The sequence below is a fragment of the Salvelinus namaycush genome, chromosome 15 (genome assembly GCF_016432855.1).
Source record: "Salvelinus namaycush isolate Seneca chromosome 15, SaNama_1.0, whole genome shotgun sequence".
Lineage (NCBI taxonomy): Eukaryota > Metazoa > Chordata > Actinopteri > Salmoniformes > Salmonidae > Salvelinus > Salvelinus namaycush.
In genome coordinates, this window is record NC_052321.1 from 33140771 (window position 1) to 33152957 (window position 12187).

The 12187-nt window shown below is 43.1% G+C and overlaps 1 protein-coding gene across 1 annotated transcript; it reads left to right on the top strand.

Moving 5' to 3' along the window:
* The first annotated feature begins 3531 nt into the window (after positions 1-3531).
* Positions 3532-11418, top strand: dact1 (dishevelled-binding antagonist of beta-catenin 1). Its single transcript, XM_039009796.1, has 4 exons — positions 3532-4246; positions 6490-6619; positions 7694-7849; positions 8817-11418. Exons 1-4 carry the CDS (start codon positions 3902-3904, stop codon positions 10838-10840), a joined length of 2655 nt encoding a protein of 884 aa, XP_038865724.1. The 5' UTR covers positions 3532-3901; the 3' UTR covers positions 10841-11418.
* The last annotated feature ends 769 nt before the right edge of the window (positions 11419-12187 follow it).

A 12187-nucleotide genomic window follows, 5' to 3' on the forward strand; every position in this document is an offset into this window, starting at 1 on the left:
AGGGTTGGTTTTAGGATTAGGGTTAGGAGCTAGGGTTATGTTTGGGGTTAGGGTTAAGGTTAGGTCTTTGGGTTAAGGTTAGGGTTATGGTATGAGTGCGGGTTAGGGAAATTAGGATATTGAATGGGACTGAATTGTGTGTCCCCACAAGGTTAGCTGTACAAGAATGTGTGTGTGTGTGTGTGTGTGTGTGTGTGTGTGTGTGTGTGTGTGTGTGTGTGTGTGTGTGTGTGTGTGTATGTGTATGTGTGTGTGTGTATGTGTGTACCTGTGTGTGTGTTTAAGAAGCAGGTAATTTGTGTCAGACAGCCCATCTTCTGAAAAGAGCCAGTATGACGGGGGCCATTTTGACAGAGTCATAATAATGATGCTCTCATCGAGGGGCAGCACTCCCATCATCATCAGAGTGCTGGTTGCCTGACATTAATATATGCAAGAACCAGTAGCTGGATTAAAACTCTGGTCCTATAGGGCTTTATTTCACAGCACTGGGAGCACAGACATCCCAGACCAATTCCTTCTGGCACTGCAAATCATCAAAATCCTTAAAGACCAAATGCAGCTGTTTTTATATCAATATCAAATCATTTATGTGTAACAATTCGGTACCTTACTGTAATTGTTTTCCATTAAAATGGTCAAAAATAGATTTTTTGCAAAAACAAACAATTTGTCAAGCAAGCAATTTGCTAGGATTGTCTGGGAGTGGTCTGAGTGGGGAGGGAAAACTTAAAACTAGCTGTTATTGGCAGAGAGGTTTGGAACTCTTTTGTTATTGGTCTATTAACCAATCAGGCAAGCCAAAATTCCCGCCCATGCAAACAGGCTGACTGTGTGGATTGTATTTTCAACCAGAAACTATCAGGAATTAACACTGATCTAAAATGTTCACACTTTTACAGTGTTAGTTTCATCAACTGTTGTACAATATGATACAAAACACAGGAAAAACTGAACGTTGACTGCACTGGGCCTTTAAGGAAATGGAACTATGTTTTGCATAATAAGTGGAGCTACTGTACTAATTAAAGTAGAGCTATACTAAAACACATTTGCATGGCAAACCAACCACTCCCGGCAGGTAGCCTAGTGGTTGGAGCGTTGGGCCAGTAACGGAAAGGTTGCTGGATTGACTCCCCGAGCTGACAAGGTAAAAATCTGTCGTTCTGCCCCTGAACAAGGCAGTTAACCCACTGTTCTCCGGTAGGCCGTCATTGTAAATAAGAATTTGTTTTAACGGACTTGCCTAGTTAAATAATGGTTAAATAAGAAAATGTGAATATCGCTGGCAGTCACAGTGACATAGTCTGACATGCTACTGGAGTGTGTTCTTGCTGTTTGCCAATGGGATTTGATTAGAGAGAGCAGCACAAAGGGCCCCACTCCACTGACTGATCTCATTAAGGTGTTTGTATTTATCCCCAGGCTTTCTTTTCCCCTGTTCCTTAAATGGTATTACCCCGCCCCTCTAGAGACACACACTGAACTTATGGTTCAATTGTTGCCAATTCTGAATTGATTCTCCCTTCTTCTTGTCTCTCTCTCGCTCTCTCTTTCTTCTTCAGGCTGCTTGGTTTGTTTGTTTGAGTCCATGTTGGAATGCTAGCTGGATGATGACATGTCGTCCAGAGGATGTTTGTTTAGGACACAAGTTTCTATGTCAAACATCTGTTTTTCATAGAGCTATCCATGAATCCAATTTCCTAAATCCCTTGTCATGTTTAGAGAGAAGGATTACATTTGTGTTTCCCTGAAAACTCCCCCCACAGTTGTGTTTGATATAAGCTTGTGCATGTGTGCAATGTATTTTTTTTAAACGGTCAGTTTAAGTCAGTTACCTGTAAGTTACTGAAAAAAAAAAATACAGTATATTACCATAAATTCCAAATAAACGTTGGTTTAACAGTTACATTACTGTAGAGTTGTTTTTACAGTGTGTGGTGTGTGTGCACACGCATGTGTGTGTTTGTCCTGACTCCACAAGCAGAAAATCAGTTCAGCTAATATCAAACACAACTGTCTGAGGTCAACCGTGTGTGCTCTTCTGACTGGGACAGGTTAGAGATGTGTTTCTCTGGTTTTAATTAGCCTGCATGGGAACTCCAGGCTCCTCAACATCTGAGCTAATCCATCAACTATGCAAATCACGATTCCAATTTAGAGAGACTGCATCCGCTAGAGGGGCTTTTCTTCTTCGTCATTATCATTCTTTTCAAAATACAGAAAACTGATTCTGTGATTTCATGTTTTGTTGAACAGTTTGATTTATATTTGGACCAACCTGCACCGGGACCCTAATGAACAATGTACAAATGTAGAAAATTAAAGAAAAATACGTGTTTGTGGGGATAGCAGCTGCTTACATTGCTGTCTAAATTGATATTCTGGGCTTGACTGTATGTTTACAGTCAAATTTGCTCACAAAAGATCTTCCTTCCATACCTTTGTGATGGGATGGTATTGAAAGCTTCCCTGGGTAAACACACATCATTAGTAAAGATGAAGAATAGTCACCTAAGAGTGATAGGGGCTAGCATTGAAATCCTATATGTTTTATTTCCATGCACACCACTCAGATTAAGAAGGGAATAAAAGACGGTTGGTTGTTTATAAAGGGATAATATTATCTGATAGGCTATATTGACTGGTTGTTATAGCTTCTCTGGTTAATTGTTATTTGCATACACTGTAAACTTTAATGCCGGACTGATTAGGCCTACAATGACCATTACTGAAACATGACTCACCTGTCATTCTTGTGAAGTAAAATGTGTTTTTAAACTTGTTACATATTGATAAACTCTCTCCTTTAAATTTCATGAAAATAGTATGTATTCACAGATCTATCTATAGACAATATAATATTAATATTAATAACAGAGAGGGTTAAATGCACTCCATATGACATAGCCTAGAAGCTGTTCTTCCCTGTGGTTTCTTAACAGAGGAGGGCGCCCTCATCTTTAGTACGTCATTCTCATTGAAAAGAGGCACATCCTTTGCATACTATATATGTCATAATAAACATAACGTAATTGCCTAATGAATTGTTAATAAAACGCAATTAGCTTTTAATTCCATTTGAATTCCAAATCAGATTTTACAGTAGGCCTAGCCTAATAATGTGTCACACTTTTCCCAAATAGGAAACGGGAAATTGTTCATTAAATAGTTGTTTTAGCATTTATTGTAACGGATTGATTTATAATTCATATGTAGCCTAATCTATATTCAATAGCCTACAAGGCTCAAAGCAGAATCACAGCTCTCGGGAGTTATTTCTTGCAATTGTTACGCTAATTATATTTAATAAGCACATGTTACCTGTAAAATAAGTGTGAAACTCCAAGTTATTATTATTTTTGTTTTATTATATATCACAGAAAGAGAGAAGAATCGAATTAGGGAGAAGGGGCGAAACGTATATCCGGCAGGCACTAAGACATGTTGCTACCACGGAGAAAGTAGATGGGTCTCTAAAGAGAGAGGTGGTCCAACGCTACTCACCACTATCCTCAGAACGCTGCGACCTGCTTGATAGAGCAATAGCTACACACTCCTTATTTGACATTACACTAAAACTTTGTCGTTTTCCCCATGCAACTTTTTTCGATTTCTTCAAACTGAAAAGCACTGAGATTTGTTGTTTTATCTTGGAGGCTCGGATACTGTTTGGACAACAAAAAGGACCGCTTTTACGCACGCAATTTGTGCCGGGATAGCTGCTTCAAAAGACAGAATTTATGGACAAATAATTTAGTGGTCGGTAAGGTTAGACCGTGGTATGTGCGTCCACAGGTCAACGTTTTTGATGCACAGCATGATTTTCTAAACTCTTCACAGTGAATTTATGTGGCCCGCTGTTGCCAGTTATATGTTGTAAATTATTGTCGCTTGTTGGATGGATACAATGAAACAAACGGCTGCTGGTGCAGAAATGCTGGTCTCCAAGGATTACACATTACAGATGCGGGATAGGAGAGAATGCGATACGCGCTCCAGGGAAATAGAGGAAGAGTTGGGTCGTGTGCGAACTCGGGAGCGATTGGAAGCCACTCTAGCGGGTCTTGGAGAGCTGGAATATTTGCGACAGCGGCAGGATTTACTGGTCAGAAATGTGTTGAATCGCCAAGAGGACTCTATATCACCAGGAGAAGATCCAATGTGCGTTACGCACGAGGAGAATTACTTGAACTCGGAGGAAAAACTTTTAGAAGAAAACATTTTATTGCTAAGAAAACAACTGGTATGTAGACTTAATAAAAATGTAATTTCTTTACTCCCGCTGTGTTTTGGATAACATTAATATTTGATTAATTTGGGTCCGCTATTTTGGATACATTTCAAACGATGTCGTGAGATACAACAGTCACTCTTAATGTTGTTTTGAGTCGATCCATATTGTTCAGGCAGCGGTCTATTTTCTGACCCAGTCGCAGCTCCATGGACGCACGTCCAGGGAATAGCAGGACATAGCCCAGCCTACTGATAATAACCGTTGGACACGTTGAGTTTGTGCTTCCTCAGGGCAGGCGCAAATCTGTCGAAGGATGAGGTAGATGTCTAGTATGATACAAGATTAAAATAAAATAAATGCCTGTAAATATGATTCCCAGATTACTTTCCAGGCAGCTATATTTGTTCATTTTGGGCCTTTAATAGCATTACCACCTCTATCCTTATTTCACTCACAGATCAAACCAAGAGAAGTCTGTTTCAAATTGTAGGCTAATGTTGTAAAAGTTAAATGGAACATTATTTACCATTTACAATAAATTAACGATGACGTTATTAGATATGTCATCGTATCCCAATGCAAGCAGATTCACTAGTTGGGCGTCTAAAGGAAAATATGTTGGTTCCCAGAGAATGAAATGGAGGTAATAGCAGGATGGCTATTAGAAAATAATGAGTGTTATTTAAATCTAACTTCATGACGGGAGAAGGTCTGTGAGGGGGTCCAGTCTCTTGAATGAGATTTACTGATGAGTTACAATGGAAACTGAAATTAACTTTTACAAGCAGATCTACCACACCCTGTTGCTGTTAAAGGATGCCGGGTAATTATGTGCTGGTCGTTTGAGATTAGGCCAATTAAACAGACCAAAACACACCTGGGTTCAATTAGGCAGAAAGGCAGTTAGGGAAGTCGTGAATGTTGTTTTTTATTTATATATATATATATATCCTTACCTCTTTGAATTAATGTAGGCCTAAATGAAATCATATTTGTTTTCAACCTCATTCTATCATTTCAGACCATTTCACACTCAGCCTGTCAACCCAGTATGCGGATAGTGTTATTCACTAAAACATACATTGTGCCTGCCTCTGCTTTTTGAAAATGGTACATTGTGTGGAAATGGTCTCTGAAGCCATAGCATGTTTGGAGCACATTAATCACCCTCTGCCTCTTGTCACCAGGCCTGGCTTTATGACCTGCTAGTCTGCTGCAGCTCTGCTCTGTAGGAAGTGCTGCAGCTTGATGTAGCCTGGAATCTGTGTGTATGTTGCATTACTGGCCTCAGTCATGGCTCAAATAGTATAACTGTATATGTATAATGCACAGGGGATAGCTAGACCTACTGAGATGGCTAGCAGGTACTTGGGATAAATGTAGCCTATGTCTGTGGTCTGCAAGCCACATAATTGTCACAAATGTAGTGAATTTAAATGGGGTCTGACTGTCACTAAGCCTTCAGGTTTGACATTTGCAGTTGGTCTTTGAATTCAAACCACACTCGAGAGCAGAATGGCGGAATGTAACCTCCACATGATCTGGTTGTTGTCATATGTGGCTGGGCTGTTCCACATAACCCGCATGTTTGAGGGAGGAATTGTTTATCTCCCATGATGTGATTCTAATTTAGTATGGGCTATTAATGGGTTCTGATAGGGCAACACAGTCTCGCTAAGATGTTGAACACTTGCAGCACAGTGACTATAGCCCTACTTTAGGTAACCAACATGCAAGGCTATGGATTTAATCAGAAATGGAACCAAAAATAGGAGGCTAAACATGCTGTTTCTTGTCAGTGGCAATATAGAACAACGCTGAATTGGATTGAGCTGTAGATGTCATAGACATACCCTTGTCCCAGATCAGTCTGTGCTCTTGCCAACTCAGTCATGGATCGGCAGGTAGCCTAGTGGTTAGCGCGTTGGGACTAGTAACCAAAGTTGCAAGATCGAATCCCCGAGCTGACAAGGTAAAAATCTGTCATTCTGACCCTGAACAAGGCAGTTAACCCACTGTTCCTAGGCCGTCATTGAAAATAAGAATTTTTTCTCAACTGACTTGCCTAGTTAAATAAAGGTATTAAAAAAAAACTCCATTGTCAAGTCAAACGTGGCATGTTTGAAATGACAAGGAGTTGGCATGATGGCAAAAATAGACGGGCACTCGGGCTAACAGATATAGCTACATGGGAACCAAATGTCACTCTACAACTGTAACTAACTCTATTGTCTGTGTGTGTTTCCCTCCAGAACTGTCTGAGAAAGAGAGATGCTGGTCTGATCAATCAGCTGCAGGAGCTGGACAGGCAGATCAGTGACCTCCGATTGGACACGGAGGCATCACATGAGCAAGTGGAGACAGACAGCCGCCCAAGCTCGGGTTAGTCTAGTTCTACAATAGAATTAGAATGGATTCTGAGGGGTTCTAGCTCCAGAATGTTACCCTGTGGAAAGTAGACATTATCAGTAGGATCTGTCAATTGTGAGCCAGTTCCACTTAAGCAATTGAGGATACTGCAGAATGTGTAATTCCCCCAAAGGTAGGGTTCTTAGCAAATAAACACGAACATGACATAAAGTGACTGGCAATGCTACGTTTTTGGTCACACTATTTGAATAGTCCAGATAGTTCATATGTAGATGCTCTACAGTAACTACTATCTGTTGAGAAGCAACTGCTTGTTAGGTTTAGAGCTAGGTTTAGGGTTAGTATATCGTTTGTTGCACTGTTACTGATAGTGTGTAGATGGTCTGTAGAGCGTCTACAGATGGACTATCCAAATAAAGTGTTAACCAGTTTTATTTTTTGTATATTTTTAATAAATAATAAATCTGACAGAAGTGTTTATCTAACCCATTGTTTAGACTACTAATATGGTAACACTCAGTCCGTGGGCTGTGGCTGGTACTGTATCCCCTTATTAGTTGTATACATTCCACATTCCTAATGTACGAGGTCACTTTGGAAAGTGTGACATAGTGGATCTTACTACAGAACATTCTGTACTGTCCATGTACAGCATATTATTGGAGATTGTGGATTTTAATATATTTTGTTCTGCAAACTGTTCACAACTAAGTTCAGATCTGTCTGAAGTTTTTGTCCCAGTGTGTATTGAATCAGCGTTTAACCATTCTACTCCAAAGCTCATTTCATATATGCGTGCCAGAAAATTAGAACAGGTGTAAGGAAGGCTACGCTGCAAATAGAAGAAACGTTACTTGAATCTAGTCTAAACCCTATTTACACCAGCCTTGTTTTAAGTGCCTGAGATTTTCCGCATTAATTCTTTTAATAGCCACAGCCTGACATGTAATAAATTGTTGGATGACAGCTCCCTCCCTGCGGGGTGTAAAATTAACGTGTTAAAAAATGTCCCTTCTGTTTCTCTGCTCTCTCTTTCTCTCTGCTCTCTCTTTCTCTCTGCCCTCTCTCTTTCTCTCTGCCCTCTAGGTTTTTACGAGCTGAGCGACGGAGCTTCGGGGTCCCTCTCCAACTCCTCCAACTCGGTGTTCAGTGAGTGTTTGTCCAGCTGTCGCTCCAGCACCTGTTTCTGCAGTCCTCTCGACACATCACTGTGTGCCTCCGAGGGAAGGCTCAAATCTGCAGGTGAGAGAGAGGCCCTCACAGCCCAGCACAGCCCCACAAGGGTTGTGGTGAATTTCATTTTAAATCAGTCAATAAAAAATAAAAAAAAGTTTTTCCTCAGAGCAGCTTTGAGGAGAATTGGAATTTCAGTTCCTGAATTAAAAAGGGGTTGACTCCAACCCTGCAGCACAGCCCAGCACTACGCCTTTGGGCAGGACAGAATCCTGATGTTTGATGTCACGTGGTCTATCTTGGGCGCAACAAGCTGGGCTGAATGATTCTGTTGTCCTTTGCTGTATAAACAACACTTTCCTTCTTTCCCGAAAGACCCCCATCACACCCACCATCCACATAACAGTGTATTTTATTACAGTGCTTCATTCCAGCTGGCCCCAGTTCAACTAATAGTTTCCTTTGTGTTGTTACCAATAGTGGGGTTTGTTGTGGCAATACTTTGCTTCAGTTTCAAACGAATGATAGAGAAAAGAGTGTAAGGAAACACAAAATGGCACCCTTTTCCCTACATAGTGCACTACTTTTGACCAGAGCCCTATGGGCACTATGTAGGAAATGGGGTGTTATTTGGGATACAGAGAAATGGGGTGTCATTTGGGATACAGAACACTGTCAGTTGCGCTAGATTCCCAGCCAGGCCAGGCAGATGGCTTGGCTCGAACTAACAGCCACGCCTATGATGATAAGACACAAACAAAAGGGCTATTAACACATCTTAACCAACTGCCCCCTTCGTTAGCATATTGAGAGGTTGCATGCTTTGCTTTGCCCACCCTTTCAACACTACTGTAAGCTTCTGTGGGGCGTTATTGTTGAAATTAAGAAATAGTATGGAAACTGGTGCTTTCTGTTTGAATTACTAGTGGTGTCTGTAGTCCGTACTCTTTCTTTACGGTCTGGTTTCCATATGAGATACTAGTGGCGCATCTGTTGTTCTGTAGTTCTTACTCTTTGTCTTCTGTGTGGTTTTCAGATGAGCTGGGCAGCTGTGCTGAGTGTGAGAACCAGTGTGCGGAGCAGCAGACCATAGGGACGGTTAGGAAGTTGCTCCCCGCTCCCTACTCCCCCTCTACGGACGCCTCTTCCACCACTCAGGACATCCAGTCTAAGTACCACTGTGACCTGATCGCCAAGAACGGCAGCGACGTGTACCGCTACCCCAGCCCCCTCCATGCCGTGGCCGTACAGAGCCCCATCTTCTTCCAGTCTCTTGCCGGCCATCTCAAAGAGGACGGGGGGCTATCAAAGAGCAGCGGAGGTGAGGGCTTCGGTGACTGTCAGAAACTGAAGCAGCCGCCGATTCTGGTGCCCCAGAACACTTCTTGGCCTGCCTCCCATGCGCCTACCAGCAAACGACTGGACAATTATATATTCGGCCTGCTTCAGAGGAGGGCTCAGCCCATTAGGACCAATAAGCCGCGGACGAGCATCAGCACAGACCCCTCTAAGAGCATCCTGAGGCAGGGCAGCTTGTGTGTGAGACAGGCTACTGTTGCCCAGCAGCAGCAAGGAAGGACTGCTGCTACTGTTCCTGATCTCAAACCAGCCTGGCAGATGTGTTTACATGCAGGTGGTGCCGGTAACACTGATCCAGGAACAGGCACTTCACAGAGACAGTGGTCAGTGGAGAGCAAAGGGGAACTCCTCTTAGAAAATGGGATGGTGTCCCAGTCTCTGGGCCAACCTCAGAACGGATGTGCCGCAATCGACGGCAGTGACATTCACACCAACAGCCTGGTAAAAAAGAAGGGGTCCATGTCATCAGCCAATAAAGGACTTCCATCGGTGACCGGTCCTCTGTCTAAGGATAACCAAGACTTGGGCACCCCAAATGCCAACTCCTGCCCCAAAGAGAGCAAGCATCCTTATTTCCCTGCTGCTCCAGAGGACATCAGTACTAAACCCCCCCAGACACTCCCTAGAGACCGCACCAAAACAGGCACTCCCAAGAAAAGCCCTAAGAGCATCCTGGTCTCTGTCCAGACAGCCCAGACCACTAAGCAAGAGAGGCCCATGCTGGAGCTGGTGAGTCTAGGGTCTTCCTCCCAGAGCCAGGATGAAGGTCAGGGTCACATGGTCAGTGCCCAGTACATCCCTGCCCAGAGGCAGACTGTCAAGCTCCGCAAAGCGGGCAAGAACATCAAGATCGTCAAGGTGAAGAATGCCTCTCTGAAACCACACCGAGGGGTTCACGCACACGCTGAGCCTGTGTCATACGAGGTGACAGGGGGGAGGGAGAAGGGTCACCGATCTGGAGGGTTGAGGAAGTCTTGTCAGCCTGAGGATGTACAACACGTGCACAAAGTCTCCTCCAAGAGGGGGGTGTCCTCCAGGGCCAAACGCACCATCCCTGCCTCCATCCCTGAGGGCCGGGTTCTTGAGAAACACACAGCCACAGTGTCCACAACCAGGTCCACTGTGTCCAGGCATCATGGTCACCATGGCAGGGAAGTGGTGGTGGCCAAGCCCAAGTACAAGAGGACAAGCGGACATGACTACAACCGAGGAAGGCTGAAAGCCATCACTGAGGTGCCTTACGACGAGGCCTTTAGGAGAGCCCACCGCAGACAGAAGAGGGAGGTCCTCGGCCAGGTCTCCACCACCACGTACCTACCCTCCAACGTGAAATTTGCCAGCCCTTACGCCTACGTGGCTGGCAGCGACTCGGAGTACTCCGCAGAGTGCGCCTCGCTCTTCCATTCCACCATCGTGGACACCAGTGAGGATGAGCGGAGCAACTACACCACCAACTGCTTCGGGGACAGCGAGTCCAGCCTGAGTGAGGCGGACTTTGTGGGGGAGAGCACCACCAGCAGTGACTCTGAGGAAAGTGGAGGGATGAACTGGCCCCAGTTTTCAGGGCAGGGCACTGGGCATCATGAGTTAACCGCTGCACAGGCTAAGGCCTTCATCAAGATCAAGGCCTCTCACAACCTGAAGAAGAAGATCCTCCGCTTCCGATCGGCGGGCTCGCTAAAACTGATGACGACTGTATGAGGGAGGTACTTCAGGGTGTCAGGCAGGAAGCAGTGACTCAGCCAATCAAATTGGCCACTCTCTCTCTGCCCAAGATCAAGTGCCTAGGCAGATTTTTTGATTTACAGAAAGTCTTTAATGAAATCAATCTCAGATGTTTAAGGAAACATTTAATTGGGATGCAAGGATTTGTACAAAATGTCCAGCAGACTCCCTCTCCCTGCACTTTCTGACAAACGTTGGACAAGGTGAAAAGCATCCCCATTTTTAAAGGAGCCCCCATTTTTATTTTGTTGTATGTAGCAGTTTTTGTATTTATTATGGACATTACCCTTGCTGTGGTACATGGCAAAAATCTGTACATGCTTTTAATGTTCTTGGTTTACTTTTTGGATTAAAGATATTTCTAACATAATATATTTGGTTGCTACTTCTTGGACACGTGATACTTTATTTGACTGATTATTTAAAGCAGAGTTAAGTGTCTGTAAGGAATATTAATGGCTAGATAGACATTATATTCTGATCACTGACAACTGCTGATGATACCATGATAACGCTTTGATATACAGCACCAGTTTAAAGTTTGGACACCTACTCATTCAAGGTTTTTTATTTTTTGACTTTTCTACATTTTAGAATAATAGTGAAGACATCAAAACTATGAAATAACACATGGAATCATGTAGTAACCAAAAAAGTGTTAAACAAATCAAAACACATTATTTTACATTCTTCAAAGTAAAGAAGCCACCCTTTGCCTTGACAGCTTTGCACACTCTTGGCATTCTCTCAACCAGCTTCACGAGGTAGGCACCTGGAATATTTAAATTAACAGGTGTGCCTTGTTAATTTGTGGAATTCCTTTCTTTCCTTAATGCATTTGAGCCAATCAGTTGTTGTGACAAGGTAGGGGTTGTAGCCATATTTGGTAAAAGACCAAGTCCTTATTATGGCAAGAACAGCTCGAATAAGCAAAGAGAAACGACAGTCCATAACTTTAAGACATGAAGGTCAGTCAATCTGGAACATTTCAATAACTTTCAAGTGCTGTTGCAAAAACCATCAATCGCTATGATGAAACTGGCTCTAATGAGGACTGCCACAGGAAAGGAAGACCTAGAGTTACCACTGCTGCAAAGGATAAGTTCCTCAGAAATTGCAGCCAAAATAAATGCTTCAGAGTTCAAGTAACAGACACATCTCAACATCAACTGCTCAAAAGAAACTGCGTGAATCAGGCCTTCATGGTCAATATTGCTGCAAAGAAATCACTACTGCAGGACACTAATAATAAGACAAGAATTGCTGTCCTTTAGTCTGATGACTCCCAATTTGAGATTTTTGCTTCCAACTACCGTGTCTTTG